The sequence below is a fragment of the Arabidopsis thaliana genome, chromosome 4, assembly GCF_000001735.4.
Source record: "Arabidopsis thaliana chromosome 4, partial sequence".
NCBI classification, from domain to species: Eukaryota; Viridiplantae; Streptophyta; class Magnoliopsida; order Brassicales; family Brassicaceae; genus Arabidopsis; species Arabidopsis thaliana.
In genome coordinates this window covers 5,280,528-5,303,718 of record NC_003075.7, presented here as the reverse complement: position 1 = coordinate 5,303,718, position 23,191 = coordinate 5,280,528, and the positions used below count along the sequence as shown (strand labels likewise).

At 33.8% G+C, this 23,191-nt stretch overlaps 3 protein-coding genes, 2 long non-coding RNA genes, 1 other non-coding gene and 1 pseudogene across 7 annotated transcripts; 3 read left to right on the top strand and 4 right to left on the bottom strand.

Annotated features, from left to right (window-relative positions):
• Positions 1-404: 404 nt before the first annotated feature.
• On the top strand, positions 405-1,757 carry AT4G08370 (Proline-rich extensin-like family protein; the record flags this gene model as incomplete). The annotated part of the gene is made up of 3 exons (NM_116906.1): positions 405-745; positions 896-1,105; positions 1,256-1,757. 3 exons carry the CDS (start codon positions 405-407, stop codon positions 1,755-1,757), a joined length of 1,053 nt encoding a protein of 350 aa, NP_192577.1.
• A 2,490-nt stretch (positions 1,758-4,247) lies between these two features.
• AT4G05435 lies at positions 4,248-4,453 on the top strand. Its single transcript, NR_141871.1, has one exon. It is a non-coding gene; the product is annotated as an other RNA (long non-coding RNA).
• On the bottom strand, positions 4,356-4,703 carry AT4G05425. The gene is made up of 2 exons (NR_141870.1): positions 4,526-4,703; positions 4,356-4,449 (listed from the first exon to the last, which is right to left on the bottom strand). It is a non-coding gene; the product is annotated as an other RNA (long non-coding RNA).
• Positions 4,704-6,634: 1,931 nt separating this feature from the next.
• Positions 6,635-7,963, bottom strand: AT4G08360 (KOW domain-containing protein). The gene is made up of 3 exons (NM_116905.3): positions 7,690-7,963; positions 7,411-7,493; positions 6,635-7,017 (listed from the first exon to the last, which is right to left on the bottom strand). The coding sequence occupies exons 1-3, from the start codon at positions 7,784-7,786 to the stop codon at positions 6,772-6,774; spliced, it is 426 nt and encodes a 141-aa protein (NP_192576.1). The 5' UTR covers positions 7,787-7,963; the 3' UTR covers positions 6,635-6,771.
• Positions 7,964-10,898: 2,935 nt separating this feature from the next.
• MIR5660 lies at positions 10,899-11,093 on the top strand. Its single transcript, NR_141869.1, has one exon. It is a non-coding gene; the product is annotated as a microRNA ath-MIR5660 precursor (primary transcript).
• Positions 11,094-11,448: 355 nt separating this feature from the next.
• Positions 11,449-17,561, bottom strand: GTA2 (global transcription factor group A2). The gene is made up of 22 exons (NM_116904.6): positions 17,035-17,561; positions 16,620-16,855; positions 16,388-16,534; positions 16,100-16,261; positions 15,945-16,028; positions 15,680-15,750; positions 15,217-15,574; positions 14,965-15,120; positions 14,789-14,886; positions 14,659-14,707; positions 14,373-14,525; positions 14,147-14,290; positions 13,957-14,059; positions 13,545-13,703; positions 13,422-13,467; positions 13,243-13,337; positions 13,065-13,143; positions 12,774-12,828; positions 12,541-12,658; positions 12,324-12,461; positions 12,089-12,183; positions 11,449-11,892 (listed from the first exon to the last, which is right to left on the bottom strand). Exons 1-22 carry the CDS (start codon positions 17,366-17,368, stop codon positions 11,647-11,649), a joined length of 3,126 nt encoding a protein of 1,041 aa, NP_192575.3. The 5' UTR covers positions 17,369-17,561; the 3' UTR covers positions 11,449-11,646.
• A 577-nt stretch (positions 17,562-18,138) lies between these two features.
• On the bottom strand, positions 18,139-18,921 carry AT4G08347 (annotated as a pseudogene). Its single transcript has one exon.
• Positions 18,922-23,191: the final 4,270 nt, after the last annotated feature.

Here is a 23,191-nt window from a genome sequence, read left to right as displayed (position 1 = left end):
CAAAATGATGCCTTTAATATATAGATTAGTCATGCTAAAACGTCCAGCTTCATGTGCTTTAGCCATGGGTCGGGCCTGTTTCAACAATAATTCAGCATATCAACGTGTTCACCAATGCACTTGGTAGAAAACAATTTCAAACGGTTTTACCCTAATCAGGCGGCATTCAAGACCTCATTGCTCTAACTTTAGAGGGGGAAGGTATTGAGATATATATTGTTATTGGGCTTCATGGGCTTTTTAAAGGATATTTTATGTACATTACTAGAATTAGGGTAAACATTAGCTTTTGTATAAATAGGGTAGAGCCATCCATGTAAAACACATTTCAGATATACATAAAGAATTCTCTATACCTTACAAAAAGTTGTCACCAGAAACAAGAGTGCACAAATTCAATAAACATGGTCAATCCTAGTAATTGGCCATCTCTTCTAATGTTGGTCTTAGCCTTCTATGTCGTTGTAGTGCCTACAAGTGCTCAGTGCAAATACTCTCCACAATCACCACCACCACAACCATATGTCTACAGTCCCCCACTACCATCTCCATATGTTTACAAGTCTCCACCACCATCTCCTTATCTCTATAGCTCCCCACCACCACCTCCATACGTATACAACTCTCCACCACCACCTCCTCCATACATCTACAACTCTCCACCACGACCTCCATATGTTTATAAGTCTCCCCCTCCTCCTCCATTCGTGTACAGCTCTCCACCACCCCCTACATATATTTACAAGTCTGCTCCTCGTATCCCATTCATCTACAGCTCTCCACCACCCCCTCCATATGTTTACAATTCTGCACCTCGTATTCCATTCATCTATAGCTCTCCACCACCCCCTCCATATGTTTACAATTCTGCTCCTCGTATTCCATTTATCTAAAGCTCTCCACCACCACCTCCATATGTTTACAAGTCTGTTCCTCGTATTACATTCATCTACAGCTCTCCACCACCCCCTCCATATGTTTACAATTCTGCTCCTCGTATTCCATTCATCTATAGCTCTCCACCACCTCCTCCATATGTTTACAATTCTGCTCCTCGTGTTCTATTTATCTACAGCTCTCCACCACCACCTCCATATGTTTACAAGTCTGTTCCTCGTATTTCATTCATCTACAGCTCTCCACCACCCCCTCCATATGTTTACAATTCTGCTCCTCGTATTCCATTCATCTATAGCTCTCCACCACCTCCTTCATATGTTTACAATTCTGCTCCTCGTGTTCCATTTATCTAAAGCTCTCCACCACCACCTCCATATGTTTACGAGTCTGTTCCTCGTATTCCATTCATCTACAGCTCTCCACCACCCCCTCCATATGTTTACAATTCTGCTCCTCGTATTCCATTCATCTATAGCTCTCCACCACCTCCTCCATATGTTTACAATTCTGCTCCTCGTGTTCCATTTATCTACAGCTCTCCACCACCACCTCCATATGTTTACAAGTCTGTTCCTCGTATTCCATTCATCTACAGCTCTCCACCACCCCCTCCATATGTTTACAATTCTGCTCCTCGTATTCCATTCATCTATAGCTCTCTACCACCTCCTCCATATGTTTACAATTCTGCTCCTCGTGTTCCATTCATCTACAGCTCTCCACCACCCCCTCCATATGTTTACAATTCTGCTCCTCGTATTCCATTTATCTATAGTTCTCCACCACCCCACCATATGTTTACAAGTTTGTTCCTCATATTCCATCATCTACAACTCTCCACCACCCCCTCCATATGATAAACAATAAAAGAAAAAAAATATAAATTTTCAAATATATAAGAACTGAAATGTATTTCTTTGGTCATAGACCAGGTGCATTTTTGTTATTTAATTGCATTTTTTGATGTCGTTTAACTCTAAAAGATTGGTGTACTTGTCCTCCTTCTTTTATTGTCTAATAAACTCAATAAATTTTATCGAAACAATTTTAATAAATCTATCGATGTTGTTTCTTTGAAACAATTTCAGTTCCTATGAAAAAGATTACTATATGATTTATATATATATATATATATATATATATATAGTTTCAGAACCGAAATATCATGAAAAAACAAACAAAAGTTAGCGATGGATGAAGATATTTCTCAATTATATAATGCAACAGGGTCTCACCAAAACCGTTAATAATATTAATTTTTTCTTTATTTATTATTATTTTACAAATTTATCCTAGATATAACAGATATTCTTAAAAGTATAATTTGAAGTAAGTAGTTTGAACATATATTATTCAATCTAAAAGCACATAATACGAATGTGAAAGCCATGTGGTAAGATAACGTCCATTCTATGGGGAACGAACAAACTTCTTAAAAAAACGAAAGAAAATATAAGAAAAATAAAACAATTCAAGTGGGCGAGATTAGATACTATATTTTGAAAATATATTAATGGGAAAATCTCAACAAAAATCTCCAAGTTAAAATATTTTCCCAATTAAAACTTCTAACTATTGACCAAGGGTTCATTAATGTTTTTACACCAAAAAGTATAGGGTTCGAGTTCCAGGTATTGCGATTTATTAGCAGATTTGCAGATTAATGGAGGCAAGTGTGCAAAAAATCTACAACGAAGTACAATTATAGCCGTTTGCCAAGATTTTACGCAGAGAAGATCTTGAAGATGTCCATCAAGCGCATCGAGAAAGAGAAGAATGTGTTGTCTGTCGTGGATCTAATAAAGGTCGGAAGGAATTGTCCATGATAGAATCGTCTATGTAACAGTTCTCATAATTTGTAATAAATAATAAATATAAATGGAAAAAAAAAATTCTAACTTTTTTTTGTTTCCATATAAACACTTTTCCAAGAAAATCTAAAAACTGTGGTTTCCATTAAAAACTCTTAACTAATTATCTTTATCTTACTACACCTTTTTGTTTTGGCCAAATATCTTACTACACCTTAATTTTTAAATTGAGCTTGAACAATAGTTGACTAATGGTCAATTACAATTCCGGTCAGAATAGTAAATGGCGTTTACAACTACCAAAAAATGTATTTTATGATTTGTAATTTAAACTTTTAGTTTTTCTATTGTAAATAACATGTGAATTTTTAAAACTAAATAAACGGAAAAAATATCGTTTAAAAGTTGACTACCATTAATCAATCATTGATATGGATTAAATCTGACGATTTGAAGGGAGTATTTTTATAGGGGAATTGAATTAGTTAGAAGTTTTATTGGTAACAAACAAATTGGAGGTTTTCGTTGAAAATTGAAATAATTTAATATAGAAACGAAAAAAGTTGGAAGTTTCAGTTGGGAAAATGATTCAGTTTGGAAGTTTTTTCTCGATTTTCCCTATACTAAAACTAGATAATTATAGACGCCCATGTAACGGAATATCTTTTTGTGTTCAGTTTGGAGGTTCTTAACACTTCAAACTGAAATAGTACATAAAAAACTAAAGATAAAGGCTCAATAAATTTTCTAAAAAAGATGCACAATTTGAAAAGTTTGTAATAGATGGAAGATCTTATGACACTCTGACCGCCCCCTACAAGTGAGTACCCACGTCCTCTCTCAGACTCATGGGCCCCACCTTTGTCTATCGGTCTTCTCTCAATTTATTTATTTTACAAATTTTTACTTACATTGGTATTCTTTCATACTATGCGATGAGAAACTGAAGACAGTTCGCCAAACAGATCCACCAGAAGATCGGGGAGGGAGAGGAGAGGTCAAAATTTTCTCAAGACGAAGGTTTCTGATGATAGGTGGTCCCTCCTCAAAGCCAAAGAGATGTGTTTTGTCTTAACAGAAGAACACACAAAGTAACCCAAGAGTTAAACTCTGTTTTGTCAATTTTCAAGTCTCCCTCAACTTGACATTGAAGTCTTTAAATACACAAAAACAAGAAAGAAACTAACCACTAAATCTACTACTAAGATCGTGGAGAGTGGAGAGTACAATCCCATTAGTTTAGGAGCCATCACGAGACCACATCTCTTTTCTATGACACCGGTTTACTCTGGTTATGTGCTTATCACATGAGTGCTGGTCGAAATAGAGTGGAAGTACATCTTGATTAGCACCATCACATTTCAGAACTTCTTTGAAGCTTCATCAAATACGATATCACAGCCTCAACATCCATTGATGAACTAGAAGCGTGAAAGGAAGAAATGACATGGGTTATCACTTTTAAGAAAAACAGGCCTTAACAACGTTGGCGAGTGGGTTACAAAATAAATTGATTGTTTGGTCTTTAAATTCACCAGGCCCATCTTGCTACATGCTCAAATCTTGACCCAACCAGGAAACCCTAGTTTCTCATCCGCGAAGATGGTTAGGCAGCGAATAATGATCTGATTTAGCAAGGATCTGTTTGTTTGGGATTGTCGACATAGCAAGACGATTAAGTGGACTCTTCACAAATGTCTTCACCGCAAAGTGAGACAGGGGAGAGGTCATCAGCAAATCTCTGTACTGCCAAGTTCCGGAGATGGATCTCACTGACGACAAAGTCAAACGGCGGAGGAAGAATAAAAATCTCACCGGAATGAAGGACCGACGGAGCGATAAAACTTGCGGATAAGTGTTAAAAGGATCTCTGACCACCAGAAAAAGAATCGCAGAGAGAAAGCGATAGTGGTCACCTAGTTGAGAATGTTATGTGAGGTTACAAAATGCTTGCAAAAAGAGAAACAAGGACCAAAGAGTGAAATCTACTTTCATATTTGAGACCTCGTAAATGGTGCTCGAAAGTTTTTTTTGTTTTTCTTAACCTTAGGTTTTACATATAACGGAATATCACGTCACTCAAAACAAATATTTCCCAATATACAGTAGTTAAAGTAAGAGTAAATTTGTAATTAAAAACAAGATTTGGACAATATTTTAAAACAATGTCACATCTTTGTAATGACCTAATTTTTTATTCAATTTTACTCTTATTTCCATTTGGCAAATTTATTCAATAAGAAAAGAAAAAAAGATACACAATACAATATAGGACATGTGTATCCAAATTTAAATGGGAAAACTGGAAAAAAAAAAAAAAGTTTGCTCATATACATTTTTATTATGAATTGTCATTTTTGCCGTAAATACCCCTACATAATTTTTGACTCTTCTCTAAGCAAATTTAAAAAGGAGGAAATAGAAGAAAACAATTTGTGATTTAAAAGAATGTGGGTGATTTGAAGGAAACAATTTGTAATTTAATTTGAAAAAGTAAATTTTTAAAAGATAAAACCTCGTTTAAAATATTAAGAATACATTTCTTAGAGTTTTACGAATATTAGAGTTTGTATTCTTCATTTTGTACATGTTCTAAAAAAATGGAAGTCCAAATTTCAAGGGTAGTTTAGCAAAGACATATTCTTTTCTGCTTTTTCTTTAGACAAAATCTGATACTAATATAGCTAATTAAACAATTTAATATTGAACTTTCTGGTTTTGTTTATCTTTTAGAGTAAAAAATTCTGGAGGTTGTGAAAAGGCAAAAGACTAAGCGAAACATTCCGGATGACACCCATATCAATGGCCTCTCTAATCTTCCTAGTTATTCAAGATTTACCATTCTCATACACAGGGCTGGCCGTGGACACAACAAAATGAAACATCTGCTGTGGCCTCCATTTTTATTCAGCAAAACTTATTTACAAAACAACCCTTATTTTATTCATTTTTCCAATAATTGGCCCCAAATTTTTAAAACTTCTAAATTAACTTTAATTTTGTTTTGGGCTTTGGCCCACAAAATGTCAAGGCCGGCCCTGCTCATACATCTGTTGAAAATATCTAAAAATATTGAAACAATAATCATATTGTGGTTAGGGGTGTCAAAATGAGCCTGTTCGCTCACCTTAGCTCAATTCATGATGAGCGCGGAGAAAAAGGGAGCTATGCTCAGCTCATTTATTATATAAGTTTTAAAATACAAATTTAGACTCAGATCATCTTGATCGCAAGCTAAATGAGCTAGCTCGTTAGCTAATGCAAATAAATAAATTATATATTTTCTAATATTATTCTGTAAATTATATATTTTCTAAAATATATTTCTCTTTTTAATAGAAAAAATATATATTTTTTTTTATTGTTAACTTTTTGTATATATTACTTCAGAAAAAAAACCAAACTCATGAGCTAGCTCGTATAACTCTCGAGCTAAATAAAACTCAATCATTAAACTCATTTATTAAATGATCTTTTAAAAATAAAACTCGAGCTCATAAATAATCAAGTCGAGCTGAGCCAGCTCATGAGCTAACAACTCATTTTGACACCCCTAATTGTTGTGTTTGTATAACAGAACAAACAATCTTACATTGATGCAAACTCACTACATCATATTAAAGAGAAACAAGGGGAGATGGAAGAGAAAATCAATAGAATCACATATTTCAAGAGAATGCTTATTCACATATTTCAAAAACCCTGAAACTTTTGATGAACGATGGAGTGAATGAGAATATACATGAGTGTCAAAGAGAAGAAGTCATTGAACAATGTAGCCAACGCGATCTTTTCTTTTTACACCATATGTCTTGTTCAATGGCTTCAAATAAACTAGCGAAAGCCGTTCTTGTTTTGGTCATATAGTGAATCTTTAATTCACTTGATAAATCTAGCATCAATAGTTATTCATAATAGGTTGGAAAAAAAGTAAGGGGATCTTGCAAGGGAGGGGACCAACATGCTAAACTAAAAATGTAGAAAACAAATACAAATGTAGAGAAATTTGAAATTATAATAGACGGTCTCACAAGATGAAACTAAACTTTCATTAAAACTATCATGGTTGCACAAACTTGGCTAATAAGGCCAGGTCCAGAATCTTGACGTCAAGATTACCATCTATCTTAACAATAGCATCCAACCCGTCGATTCCGATCAGCTTACATGTAAGCCCAAGGTATGAACCCCCAAGGATTTTCACATGATCACTCTTCCTTGGACGAACTATCTCCAATTCGCTTGAGGGGACCATTATAGTGTCACCTTCCCCACCAGACCCAAGAGACACTTTACACATTCCATCCTGACAAAAAAGTAAGCACATGGGAAGAATGTATGCGTTAGAAAGGAGCTATCATTTATAATCACTTCTCGTAATCAAGATCATTGAACTTTGTTGTATGGTTTTGTTTATCATTATTTTTTTTATGTACGTAATGTTAAATAAGATTCAAAAGTAAATAAACTTTTTTACATCAAGTGCATCGTAATTTATATATAGGAGGTAGATTGAGAGCTAAGATTTTCTTCGTAAAGAAAGCTTAGAAGACTAAAAACCGACTTTGGAGCCAGCATTGGAAGCTAGCATCATATCGCCGGTCCTTTTGTCTTTGAATTGTGGTGATCCTGTTTATCATTATCTGTTCTCTTTTGTATTAAATAAAATTCTGGAGTTGGTTAAAGGCAAAAGACTCACCGAGACATCTCGAATGACGCCTACTTCGCTGTTGTGTACGGTAACCAAAATATCAGGCATGAACCGCACTTCAACATCCTCATCTGTGGCAAATACGAAAAGCTAAGAAAATAGCCATAGATGTGAAACATCTTGCGTATGAAACGTTGACGAACATAAAGGAGATGCATGGAATTCAACAATACTAAAAGGAATTCACACCTAACTATTTAATTGCTAAGACTGATCATGCAATTAAAAAAAAACAAAATCTAGCACGTAGAGTGTTGAATATATTACCTGAATATTCTTCGGCACATGAATGATGATCCATATTATTTGAAGTTATTTTTACCTTCCCAAATTTAGTGCTTTTACCGGAAACTTGATCAGACATGTTTGTCTCTCAGGTTTTGGTTCCTCGAACTGATCTCTCTTAAATCGAATGATTTGATGTGACTATCTATCTAGGATTATGAAACCCAAGTCCAATTAGGTTTACAAATTACAACATGGATTAAGCTTCAAAGAAAGCATAAGAATAAAAGTAATCTTAAACCGAGTTATGGTTTAGATCCTAACCGAGTTATGGTTTAGGAAGTGATAAGCTCAAATCTCTTTAGGAGTTATCTAAATAAGTGCTTTCCTAATAGGATTAGGACTAGAGTTTTTATATAAATAGAGGTGCTAAGTTATGGGATAAACCAAACCCCACTTTCTAATCCAATTAGGTTTACAAATTACAACACGTTGACTTTCAAACTAACTTACGTGGGCTAAAAGCAAACCCACTTCCTAATCCAATTTCTATTCTCTCTTTTTCTCCTCTTTCTCTCCTCTCCTCTATCACTCGATCTAGTTTTCTTTCATCTCCAAATCTCGGCTTTGGTTATGTCTTGACTCTTGACACCGTGATTTTTCCAAATTTTAATTGAAACCCTAATTATTGTTTACTGGGCAGATTAGTGTTGGGCTTGCAAATATGACTTTTAGGCTTGTAAAAAGAATTTATTTGGTTTGTAATGTCTGTTTATAATGTTACAGTGAGCTGTCAAAAATGGAACGGTAATGTTAGAATAGTTAGCTTTATTTTTCTTACATATGTCGTACTACTTGACCCAAAAAAAAAAACTAGCCAACCCCGAGTCTAATTTTTAAAATTACCCGAATAGGTCTACAATCAAAAAAAAAAAACCGAACTCAACCTAAACCAAATCTAATACCCGTGGATACCCGAATACAAATATACATTTAAAAATATTAGTTATATTTATATTTATAATACCTTAAATACTCAAAATTACAATTATAAATTTGGATATACTATATATTTTGTAGTAATACATATATATTTGGATATATTTGAGATAAAAGTAATCAATGTTATTTTTTCTTTTAAGTAATTTAAGTATTTTTGTTTACATTTGGTAAAGAGTAACCAATGTATTTTCTCGTAATCGGGTATTTTGGTCAGATTTTAGTATATATGAATAAAAAATCTGATCCGAACCCAAAACTATTTTGGAATTTTTGGTTATTTTTGGACTTTTTTATTTATTTTTTTACTAAAATAATCGAACCCGAACCCAAACAAAAATTTTAGAATATCAAGATTGTCAACCCCTACCCAAAGAGACCCGAAACCCAAAAAAAAAACGATTGGGTATGTGTATCTGAATGTCTAGACCTATTAAACTTTAATTTATCGTATAATTCCAAATCATCGAGAACAAAGGTCACATTGATTGGGTGATGATACCATCGTGATAATTCATTCATAATAGATCTATATATATATTTACGTGATTTTTTTCTTCATGATACAGAGATACAGTGCTTAAACTCACTATCATGTTCTTTAGCATATCATGATCCATTCTGTTTTTTCATATACTCATATTCGATATATGATATTTAGATATTTGTTAGAATCAATGTGTAGAATCAACGTATTATTCATTGTGTTAGGACTTAGGACCATTATATAGTTAGTCAATAAGTAATGTGATCACTTTGATATAAATGAGTAGAATCAACGTATTCTTTATTGCGTTTGACCATTATATATATAGTTATTTAAAAATTATGTGATCACTTTGATATAACTAGAGATGTTAATGATGGGTTAAAACCCACTGGGTACCCAAAACCCACATAAAATTTTAAGCCCATAAATCTACTTTTTCTAGAAAAAAAATACAGGTTTAAAATGGGCTGGGTACCCAAATAAATAAAACCCATATGGGTTTACCTTATTGGGTTATGGGTACCCACGGTTTTTTTTAAGTCATTTTTCAGGTGAATCAACATTTTCTTGTCAAAAAAGATTTCACATTTTTTCCCCTAAACCGCGATTTAACAGTTTACCGCCAAAAAAGACATTCAACATTTTCCCGCCAAAAAAGACATTCAACATTTTCTCGTCAAAAACGACAATCAACATTTTCCCGCCAAAACGCAATTCAACATTTTCGCGCCAAAAACGACATTCAACATTTTCCCGCCAAAACGCAATTCAACATTTTTCCGCCAACAACGCTATTCAACATTTTCCGCCAAAAATAATTTCACATTTTCCCGCCAAAAACTCAATTTAACATTTTCCCGCCAAAAACGACATTCAACATTTTTCCGCCAAAAAGATTTCACATTTTCCGGTCAAAAACGCAATTTAACATTTTCCCGCCAAAAAATGATAATCAACATTTTTTTTGCCAAAAACGCAATTTAACATTTTCCCGCCAAAAACGACATTCAACATTTTCCCGCCAAAACGCAATTCAACATTTTCGCGCCAAAAACGATATTCAACATTTTCCCGCCAAAACGCAATTCAACATTTTCCCGCCAAAAACGCAATTTAACATTTTCCCGCCAAAAACGACATTCAACATTTTCCCGCCAAAAAGATTTCACATTTTCCGGTCAAAAACGCAATTTAACATTTTCCCGCCAAAAAAGATATTCAACATTTTCCCGCCAAAAACGCAATTTAACATTTTTTCTCCAAAAAACGCAATTTAACATTTTCCCGCCAAAAACGCAATTCAACCTTTTTCCCATCAAATATATATGTAATACAGAAAATAAATATAATTTAAAATATATTAATAAGCAAAATATAGATACAACATACATATAATAGTATATTAACAGTTAAAAATAAACTCTAAAAAAATGATAAAAACCAAGTTGGGTACCCACGGGTAGTCTCGGAATAATCAGTTTTTTCGGGCTTTACGCACTTAATCAAAAACCCATCTGAGTTTTCTAAAGTTGAGTTTTTGGTGGGCGGGTTTATTTTGGGTTCAGGTCGGGTTGGGCTTTTTTACCCACCACAACATCTCTAGATATAACTGCGTAGAATTAACGTATTATTCATTGTGTTCACAGTACACAACTCCATTAATTCATCACTAACTTGCCTCACAATCTATAGTAAGCCCATGTTTAGGGGAACCTTTGGATATTATTATCCATGATTCTTGAGTTCCTGATGTTGGAATTTTTTTGACATAATAGTTTTCTGGTAACTTTCAGACCAAGGCCAAACCGAATTGTCAGGTGGTTAGTGCAATGGAAAGCTGGCAAACCGTATGAGTATACCATCTTGTAGTACTCTTTACCAGCTTTCCAATGCACTAACGATCTGACAATTCCGTTCAGCCGTTTTTGTCGGAAAGTTACCGGAAAACTATTATGTTAAAAAAAGTTCCAACACCCGATGTATAAATACCAATCTTGTAGAGAATGAAAGAAGCCGTATCACTTTCTGTATATTTCTATCAATCGGGTCATATCCCGAAAATTGATTTAAAGGCACCAAAGGGCAGTGGATATACGATCGATCGTCACAATTCACAAGCATCGCACTGGCGGCATTTGGTGCCTTTGAGTTCACGTAAAGTTAAGAAACCTTTCATGGGTGTGTTTTAAAACACAAGCTGCTTAGAAGTTTTTAAGGAAATCAAGCCAAACCATGTATTACTATCATTTTAATTTTACTACACTTTAGACAGTTACTCTTAATCGTTAGGTATGTAGGGAAAAAATGGTAAAGGCGATTATTAACGTTCTGAACTAAAAAAATATAGAAAAGATAGAGGCATTACAAGAAAAACACAAAACTGGAGATAAGATTCAGATGTTTTCTCTGATGATAAACAAGATTCAAAGTTTCTTTATAAACTATTGAGGAATATAAGATTACAATATACGAGTCTCACAAGATAAAAGTTAACGTTCATTAGAACAGTATCACGGTTGCACAAACTTGGCTAATAAGGCCAGGTCCAGAATCTTGACGTCAAGATTATCATCTATCTTAACGATACCGTCAGACCCGTCGATTCCGATCAGCTTACCTGTAGACCCACGATACTGACCGCCAACTATTTTGACACGATCGGATTTCCTCGGAGGAATTATCTCCAGTTCGCTTGGGAGGGCCATTATAGTGTCACCTTCACCGCTGGACCCGAGAGACACTTTACACGTTCCATCCTGACAAAAGTAGTACATAGGAAGAATATTAGCATTAGAAAGGAGCTATCACTCAACATGAACAGAATCATTTCTCGCAGTCAAGGTCTACGAGCTTCTCTATGTGTAACTTTGATCATTGACTTTTCTCCTGGTTTTGTTTATCACTAGAAGTTCTCTTTATTTAAATAAAACTGGTGAAAGGTAAAAGACGAACCGAAACATCTCGGATGACGCCCACATCGGTGTCCTCTCCAGCCTTGTGTATGTCAACCAAAATATCGGGCATGAACCATGCTTCAGCATCCCCACCTGTTGCATTTACAATAAGCTAAGAAAACAACCATAGAAACGGAAACTTCTAACTAAGGGGGACTGAGAGAAGGAAGATGCAAGGTCGGACTATACTAAACATTTATCCTTTTGACTATTACCCCGACAATAGACAATACCTATAACAGGAGACATGACATCGAGGCCAGTTCCAGGAGTCATTGGTTGTCCTCCGGGAGTACCAGGTAAGTATGAAGCCGAGCTTGGTGTCATGGGTTGCCCAGGTGTTGATGGCAGGTAAGGACTTGGGGCATTAGCTGCATGACAAGGTATGTAAGAAAAAGACGGGCCAGACTAGAAAAGTCAACATTTTGAAAAAGATTACACGCATCTTACCATAAGCTGAACCATGGTCTCTAGGTGTCCCCGCATCCGAGTAACTACCACCAGGAGTACTAGCCCATCCTGAGCCAGGCGTTGGTGCTTCATATGCCCGTGAAGGAGGACTTCCCGGCTGGAAACAAGTGCAACACAAACGATTTTAATGCGTAATTAACACGACTACATATGTCAGAGACATTAAGCCAATAATAAGGTTGAAAGCAAAACAATAGATGTATAAATCTTACCTGATATTGAGGACTCGTTCCCCAAGATCCCGGATTTCCATCTTCCCAGTTATCCCTGATGCCATAACAACCATAATTTGAGAGATATCCAAGTTTATTCTTCAATCAAGATTTACAATTCTCAGACATGTGTTAAGAATTTCTGAGAATAATTTGAGAGACAATAGCCATGTTTGTAAACATAACAGATAACCTCACATTGATGCAAAAATTACAACAGCATTTAAGAGAACCAAGAGGAGATTAAAGAGGAAATCAACTTTTGAAAATAGAAACGCAACACAAACTTACCTAGGTGGACTCATAGGCGTGTAAGGATTCCAAGCTCTATCACGCATGGGTGTCCTCATTCCATCATGGATTGGTGTAGCTGAAATTACATAAAATCACCAAGGAACTTGAGAACATATTACAGAGGAGGTGTTATATAACATTAAAAATAAACAGATATTGGATCTAAAAAACAAACCTCCAGAGTCCCGCATTGGAGTCATATAAGGATGAAGTGGAGTCCGTGAAGGATGCATAGGTGTTTCGCTTCCCATACTATACCGAGATGTATCTCTGTGTAAATTCAAATGATAAAATCAAAGTCCTTCATAATGATTGAAGTCAAAATAACCAATGATATAAAAATAAGTAGATTACCTAAACGGTGTTGTCGCAACATTATCTGATATTGCACCCCGATCAACTGCATATATGAACTATTGTTAGAATTCGTTCGACATGTAGAAACCCACACGCGGAGAAGTGAATTCAAGGGCTTGCCTGTCACAATCTTCATCTCAAGTTCTACACGCACTGAATTTCCTTTCACTTCTACTACAGGTCCCCTATACCCCTTGAAAGGTCCTAGACGGATTTTAACAGTAGTACCCAATAAAGAATCGTCTCCCCGTCCTCTTCCACCCCCATGCCTCCCTCCAGCTGCATTTAAAGATACAAATAAGAGTATGTGAAACTTTACGTAGATAAGATGTATAAGCATGTCACAAAATATATGGAAAGCAATAAAACATTGTACTACCAGAAAAATGTACAAGTCATATATAGTGGAAATATTTTCTTATCCTGAAGAAGTATTAAGTGCAGCAGACCAGTGAAGAATGCAAATATCAACTAAACAAAACATTACGTATTCTTACTCATAACCAAAATAGAAAGAAAAGATCAAACATACAGTTATTATATCCTCCGCCTCTGCCACGTTGAAATCTTCCTGGAGATGAGGGTACTGGGGCAGGTGCCTTGAAATTGCCATACCTTGAAAGCGAATCACCACCCTAGAGTAGAAAAATAGCTAGATAAGGTGAAGCAACAGTTTGATGAAAATATAACAAAACATGGCCACATCACAACAAGACACTTACATTTCTATTAGCACCAGAACGTGATCCACCAACAACAATGCATGATGTGCATTTAGCGCAGATAAATCCAGCATGCTCAAGGTGATGTCGATCATATATAAATAAGACTCCTTTGTAGATATGCTTTACAGGACCTTGTTTACCCTAGAATATAAATATTAATTGATATGATATCAGGAAAATTGAGCAAGGTAAGCAACAACAACCAGACAGCAAAGGTACTTACTTTGCTAGGACCCTCGATCACTCTGACGTCATCTTTCACAGCAATGACATTTTTGTAGCGATCTTGAACATTGATTTTCTTCTCAAGTTTGCATTTGATTTCTCTGAGTTTGACAAGAGCAACCTCTGGTCTGTCAGGAACCCCTTTAAGAACCTAAGGACATTCAAACAGAGTTATTCCTAGATCCACTGGGACATTGAAAAGTATCCCACAAGAAAAAAGTTTCAAATTCTAGCTGTTAAGCGTAGACTTAACTAGTGGTATTCTCGGAAAATTGACAATTTACCTGAAAAGCTTCATTCTCTAGTCGTATAATTACTCCAAAGCTCAGGTTACTGCATCAAATATATAAGGCTTTCATACACGTGTAAACAGGAAAGATGCATTACTTCAAGGTGATTAGGTATTCCACTTACTCCAGAAGCACAAGATCATGAAGTTCATAGTCCCCAATTTTGGTAACACCAGTTGTCACTTCTGAACTCTCAACAACATGATCAGCAAACACTCGGACCTACAAGTATATTCTCTTGGGATTTAGTAACCCTACTAGGCAGACATACGCTCAAACCATTATACAAAGTTGGTTTACATGTTCTTTGGTCGTGTCAGACAGAATGATAAGCACGTGTTGATCAACTTTGACAACCATGCCTGTTGCTCCTTCATGGGTCCCAGAGACAACCTTCACATGATTTCCAGGTTCAAAGTACTTGCAAAGCTCTCTCTCATTTACAGCAAGAGGATCCTGCAACACAAGAGTCAATCTCGGCAGTTATTCTTGGCTGGATCATTTTAAAAACATGCAAGCAGTTACGAACAGCCAAAGAGTAAGGATGCTTACAGGGAGACCTTTCACTTCTGATCTGATAAGGACATTTTCTTCATCTACTTTCTCAACCCAACCCTTCAAGTTTTTCAGATCCCCCTTGATAACAATAACTGCATCACCCTTCATGAAATGACCTTTCTTTCTGTTTGCAAATAATGTTGACAGACCACCAAAGTCGCCCTCTCCATTTTCACTTGGTTTATTGAATTTTTCAAGTTCGTCAAAAGTTGGTGTAACATTCTGAACAGTGATGGACTTCAATGATACTTGTTTGTAATGAAACCCATCTTTGAAAAGCATGCCACCAATATTTTCAAAGTAATCACCAGTCATGTGATCACGCCGACGCTCAACACGTATGTGCAGTTCCCTAAAGGCATGTGACAATTTTTGAAAATTCAGCACTGTGGTAAACCCTTCTCCATAACAGGCTTTATAATATTATAGTGCAACGTACAGTATCTAAAAGGAGTACCTCGCTTCATCAATGTTCATGAAACGTGGAGGTGGAACAAAGGCTTTTTTCTTTGAAACTTCTCTTCCGTCCTGCAATTAGTCAAGCAAAGTGTGTCTAAATAATTGTATCGTTTGAATGACTAGAACACACTCAAAAACCTTAGAATGCCAGGACAGTCTTCGTAATTTTCTCTAACAGGCTAAGTTTTGCTATTACTCTATCAGAAATCTTTACCAAACATAAAAAGCACCATCTTTATCTTATGCATGGACAGAATCCATACCAGCTTACTGGCTAGTGCCTGCAGATCAATTCTTGGGATTAACTTGACTGTGACCCTCTGACGCACATTATCAACATCAACTACCTGCAAAGGAGTTGCACTTCAGCAGCCTGTGGGTACTTTTATCAATGACTACACATGAAAATGAATCATACCTTTGCAAGATCACCTTTATACGTCCCGATTTTCATTCTAACCCAGGTATCCCGTGATAGATCAATGGCTTTGCTCTCAACAGAAAGAACATCTGTCATTTCTCTTATCGGGACAAGTAAGATCTTCTGATTAGCATATATATTCCTCATGCCCTTGATTGCCTAACACAAGTTAAAAAACAGCAAAAGTACTTTCTTCACAACCAGTCACAAACACTAACGAACACTATCACTGGCAGAAAATAAAAAAAAAAATCTATATCATATAACAGGGTAACCATCAAATACCTCTTTCACATGAGCTTCCTTGTCTGCTTCAACATATATAAAATTCTTAAGATGGTCAAGGGCAACAACAGATCTAATCTGCAAATCAGCTCCTCGATCTATAAATTTTTGCATAAGACAAACAGCAACCTCCCTTTCACGGCCAATCTGACATTGCAATGAGAAAATCATAACGAATCAGTTCCAAGTATCACAGAAGTAAGACTTCTAACTTCCAAGATAAAACACATACCGCACATTTCACCATCCACAATTTCGGATCACGGACTGATGGCAAAAGCGCTTGTTGCTCAACTTCTGTAGCTTCTTCATCATATTCTTCATGATGCCTAGAGGAGAACCGCTCTTGAATTCTTCTCTCGAGATCTTCCACATCCTCATCATTTTCGTCTCGAGGAAGAAACCTCCGTTCGTACCGTCTATCACCACGCTCATCCGGAAGGTCCGTTCCATTATCCACAATAAAATCTGCATTTCATAAAAAAATCCTTCAACTAGTGAACATTTCCAGTGACTAAGTAACCAATTCTTATCAATGGTGACTTCTGAGAACCAATCTCAATCACAAAACAACACGAATCTTAACCTAATGGAAATGAATCGATGGAAAGAACAAAAACGAATTCCGAAAATTCAAGAGTACTTACCATCTTCTGCTTCATCTTCTTCCTCTTCGTCTTCATCATCAACTTGATGAGCTTCTCGGTCTAAGAAAATAGAAGCAGATGGCTTCTTTCTCTTACTAGCAGCTCCTTTACCTCCACGGCTACTACCATAATCTTCATCGTCATCATCTTCTTCCTGAGAATCTTCCTCAGCATAATCATCGATAAAATTCGATCTTCCTCTCTTCCGTCTAGAACCGCCGCCACCTCTTCCTCTCTCTTCTTCTTCTTCTTCGTCTTCTTCCTCTTCTTCCTCTAAATCTAATGCTTCGTAGTCACCGTCTAATTCATCGTCTTCGTCTCTGCTTCGCGGCATCGTTTAGGGTTCCGATCTGGAAATTTCCAAAATCTATAGATTACAGAATTTGAGTTTCTCTTCGTTTGTTTGAGCGAACCCTAGAAATCTGAAGAAGTGAAAAAGGACTCTCAACGATTTTCGAAGAGGGTGGTGTTGTTTTTGGATTTTAACCGGATTGGTTTGCAATTACGGTTAATTGATTTGTTTTTGGTCTGTAAGAAAGAACTAAACCGGAAAGTTTTGCAATTACCGGTTTAATGGTTTAAATCAAATTTCATGATGCTTCGCCTATGAACCTGGGTGGCTAACTGGTTGGTGTAGAAAAAATAAGTGTCAAAAAGAAAGAGAACTTGAACGGGAGTGGGTAAATGGTAATTAGCAATATATTTAATTTTTAAATTATAAAACAATTAAAATTTAAGTAAAGTCATGGTCTTTTTTCCTGAAAAGTTGTTTTTCATACCACTGTGATCTTACAAAAAGTGTAACAGTGGACTTTCCACTTACAAGATTAAGGTAAACAGAACAAAAAACATTGTTTAGTAGAAATTTAAACTGAAACACCAAACATCAAACATAACCAAGCCAAGGGTATGTCCTAAACAAAAACCATACTGAAACTATGTGTTGTTATTCAAGCCTTGAAGCTACGATACTTGTTCCACTGCAGTCTTTAAACAAAAAGTTATGACATAATTCTTTTTAGAGTGATTATCTTTTCTTCGGAGGTTTCAGAATTCCTCCCATCCTTGGAGCACCTTGTTGATGAGTCTGAAGTCGTGGATCCCCTACAGCTCTTCGTACTTCTCCAGCTTCATTCCTTCTTGATGATTGACCAACTTCATAGACTCTGCTACTACCAGATAAGTTTGCCGCTTCTCGTGGTGGAGTGTTGTTAGAGTTTGATGACCCTTGTTGTCTTGTAGTACTAGACTCCCACCATATATGTTATGAGCATCTCTTGTTGTGGCAAAATATGGAATTGCAGCCGCCAATTCTTCATGATTCAGCGGAGGAGGAGCTACTCTTGGAGGCGGTGTCAAGGGAGCTGGAAACAAAGTCTAAGTCATATGAGACTGAGAATTCAAACTTGATCTGAAAACACTATCTCGGAAGAGAGCCCTTTCTCTTGCTATGTTGTGAGGACACTGACGATAGGGACAATAGTCTCTGAGTAAACCAGAAACACATGCTACATATTCGCTTGAGACGTTCATACTGGAATCTTATGATTGCAGTTTCACCATATTCAAAGATGATCCTCTGGAAAAATCTGAGTTTGTGAGTGATACCAAAACGAACCCTTACTCTAATATAGACTATTTGAGTTGAGGTAGCATCATGATAATCCATCATGATGATCTCTCCCAATTCTTGAGCTATCTCCAAAGTAGTCTCTTCACACACATATAGAAGAGGAACTCCACGAATCTGCACCCAAAGATCAATAGTAGTGACAAAAGTCAAAATAGGAGCAGCCTCCCATCTATGAGTAGCAACAAACCAGTTGTTAAAGAGCCATGGTTCCTTTTTTGCACCGTCAGCAAATCAACTTCATTTAGTGAAGTCATGGTTTAGGACATCAAAAAAAAAAGTATATTTTAGAATTTCTTTTAAGTCTTTTATATTTTAATAAAAATATTATAGGTCTTTACAATAAATTTATTTTTTGTTGAGCTTTCTTTTCACCATATTTTGTGGAATTTAAGCCTTTAAATTAATAAAAAAGTTAATTAAATATATTGTTAATGGATATAGTTTAGTGATATATTGTGTTTTCTAAAAGTTAAACATTAAATTGCTTGCAAATAGAAGACATTGTAAGGTATGGTGCCTAGATTTTGATTTAAAATAAAAAATAATTAATCAAGTAAATGTGTTGGCTTTGCTATCCATTAAAAAAATTATAGTTGAAAAGCTCGATTACATGAGTCTGATCAATGATTTTGCAGGCAAAAATCTAAAATAGAGCTATATTTAAAAACTAATGTTTTTACTCATAGACTTTTTATGAAATTAAAATATGTTGTATAGAATTTTGAGAAATTAATAAGAATGCTCTTTCAAGACTGTCCTGTTTTAATTATGCCTCTTCCTCTTGACCATTTTCATTTATACCCTCTTTTAACTTTTAATGAACATGTTATCCCTATTTTGAAAATGTTTTAGGTTTACAAAGTGAACTATTGATTTTTCCCACCTAAAATATTCCAAATATAATTTTTCCGCCAAAATAAATTCGAAAAAAAATTCTCATTCTTTTTTTTGCGGGAAAATTTCAGTTTCAAATTACATGTTCTCATTAGATGATAGGTAATTTGGTCATTTTGTTCAAATAAAAGGATATTTTTAAAAATGGTCAAAAAGAAAGGGTATTATTGCAAAAGGTAGTAGAAAAATTGAACTTTTGCAAATCTCTCTACAATTTTAGTAGGACCTTCATATATTACTATATATCATTTGTTATTTTGTAAAAAAAATATTATATGGCATAATTTGTTTTTATTTGCGTAAGGCATTTAAACATGTCGGACCAGCCCTGAATACACTGCATGATAATTTATGTTTATAAAATATTGTGACTATATATTTACCGATATATAATCCTACATTTAAATTATATGATTTTAATTTTTAGTGTTCTTTCTAATCAATTAAATAGTCAAAGAGTTAGATTTTGTTATTTGTTTATTGTATTTGCAAATGTTAGCTTCTTTATAATCAAATAAATATTGAACCTCTGCCTCACCATTATAATTCAAATTGTTCTCATCTTATCCTACTAAAAAAAACAATATAACTCAAATTTTATATATAACCATGTATATGCATAGATCATTATCTTTAATTCTTACATCGTCATTCACGAAAATTATATAATTCTCCATAATCATATCACTAATTCATTGTTTGCTTCATCAATTAATTAATAACAATTACATGCATAAGAAGCTAACATGAATTTGGTTAAATATGGTTCTCATATATTAACTTTGTTTACGCAACTAAAATAGTTTTTTTATAAAATATTAACTATCAAAAGTATATGTATCATATATTTATCATTTGAGCCAACACATTTGGGTTTACGCTCATACCAAACTAGATGATTATCTGCATCTTGTGCGGGGCACAATAATCATAAAACTATACAACTTGATATATTATAGAGGTATATATATTTTTTTTTTTGTCGGATATATATAATAAATTTACATTTTTAATACGCATAAATCTCAAAAATTGTTATATAAAACAATATTGTTGAGATTTATGAAGAATCAGAAAAAATATTCTTATTTTAATTTACTTTATTTTATATTTATATTTTCTTTTCATTCTCTTTAACAAAAAAAATTGTTTTATTAATCTCATATATATTAAGGAGAACGCATAATCTTTCTAAAATATGTAGTGACCTCGCTTAAACTTTGAGCTATGATTTGATATGTATGGATACTCCATAAAATACTGCTCAAATAATAGTACAGATGTATAACAACTAACATATGTAAACTTAAGTCTAGTTTTTATTATAATTCTATATACAGTATATTCCAACTCTCCACATATCAACATAACAATATAATATTCGTAAAATCTAACCATTCTTCCATAATATGCTATTGGGATAACTACATATTATATTGTTAAAGATTTTGCATATGCTATAAGCAAAAAAAAAAAAAACAATTTCAGTTTGTATTCAAGACACAAAGAAGCAATGGTTACAACCGAAATTCAATTATGTTAACAATTACTAATTAAAAGTTAGTAAGAAATTCAGATTCTAACTAAATTAGATAATAAAAATTATTTTTGATGCCAAGTATGTGCACTATTTGAACAACAGTCGAATATTCTTAAAATTCAATCATTTTATACATAATCGTTTCTTTAAATAAATTCATATTACATCATTAGGGATTTTTTATTCTTCTCCAAGCTAATAGTTAATTCTTTTTATATAAACATGGTCTTCGAAACATCATATATATCTCGAAACTCATTAATGATTCACATAAACTCTAATACCATATATTTCAATGATATCAACTCTCTCAAGCCATATAAAAAACAATGGATAATCAAAGTTAAGATCCTAAGAATGTGTGATGTATTTTATGTTGGTTATTGTGATATAATCATATTTAGTTATCTTCAATGAAAAAGTTGTATATTTAGTTTGTATTTCTTATATTAATATGAAATTCTATGTAATTATTGTACATATCATGTATTTGGTTTATTATTTTGGTTTGTGTTGAGTAAAATCTTACTAGCAGGTTTCGTCTTGTTGAAATTATTAGAAAGTGATTTCTAGAAAAAGACAAAGGAGGAAAAAAAAAATACCCCTAGAAATGTATGTGTTCGATGGTGAGACATCAAATTTGGGGTGCCCAGAGTGAGACCACCATATTGAAGGAACCTAGAAGATGCTGCTTCCAAGATCAAACACCATCTTAAATATTTGACATGGATTTCCCACGGTAATATTTTCTACTCAATGTCATTCGACCACACAATAAATTAAAATTGTAACTCCCATTATTGTTTTAAAAACAATTAGCTTCCATGATTTCTCATATTATAAATAACCATTCTCTCATCCACATCTACCATATCTTAAATCCTAAATGTTTTTTTCATATGTTATTGCATGAGTTGAATAATCAATTATAAGACATCATCGTACGAGTTTATTTCTATTTTTATTTCTAAAGACTATATGGCTTAATTTGTTTTTTGCAATTTTATTTTAATTCTGACAAGTTACTAGAATATACTTATTCTTTCTTTAATTTCATATTTCTAATTTAAACTCATATAGTATAATGTAAATTTTGAACTCTGTGACAAAATTTTCATATTTATCCATGAAATTTAAAAAATATCAATTTTATAATTCAAGTTGAATATCCATCTCCCTTCTCTACTTTAGATGTTTGATTGTTTTCTAATATATTCATGTGTCTTTACTCTTTATAATTAACTAAATGATTGTAACACATATATCAAATAAAATAATTCTTTACTTTTTTCTTATCTCCACTTATTTTTGTAATATATTTAATATACTCATCATTTTTTTTAGTTTTTGTGATCGAAAAGATAATTATATAAAGATCATTATAATTTTTATTTTACTCAAGGTTTATGGTTTTAAGTTTTTTTATTTCTTTATTACTAGATGAGTACCCACGCTACGCGTGGGTTTATTTTGAAAATTGTTAAAAAATATTTACATTGAATGTTCATTTTGCTAATACATGCTTATTCTTTGTTTATTCTTGTATTGTTGATAAAATTAGATCCATAATATATAGTTACAATTTTTATGGTTAGATTTATTTATAACTCGAAATATCAATTTATATATTTTCATGTATAAAGCTGATTATTTATAAGATTTTAATACTTTTTCACTATCATAAATACATATAACAACAATATACGATATTTTTATACAATTATGTATAACTATGTTACTTGTATGGTTTAAAATTTGCTAACTCGATTATAAATAAATCAATTTCTTGTTTTATGTATTTCAACAACATTGTGATAGACTCATGATTAAAGTTTGGATTAACATCAACTGAACAAGATCTAAAGAGTATTCGTATGAAAAAATAAAAAGATAGCAAAAATTGAATGTCATTTAAGTCAACACTTCTAGATCTTCTGTCATTGCATATATCAATATCGTGTCTTGAATGATTTGAAAATTGTCTAACTTGATTATAAATAAACTATTTCTGAAATTATGTATTCTCTTGATATAGTACTCCAACAACATTGTTATAGGCTCATAATTAAATATATATATATATATATATA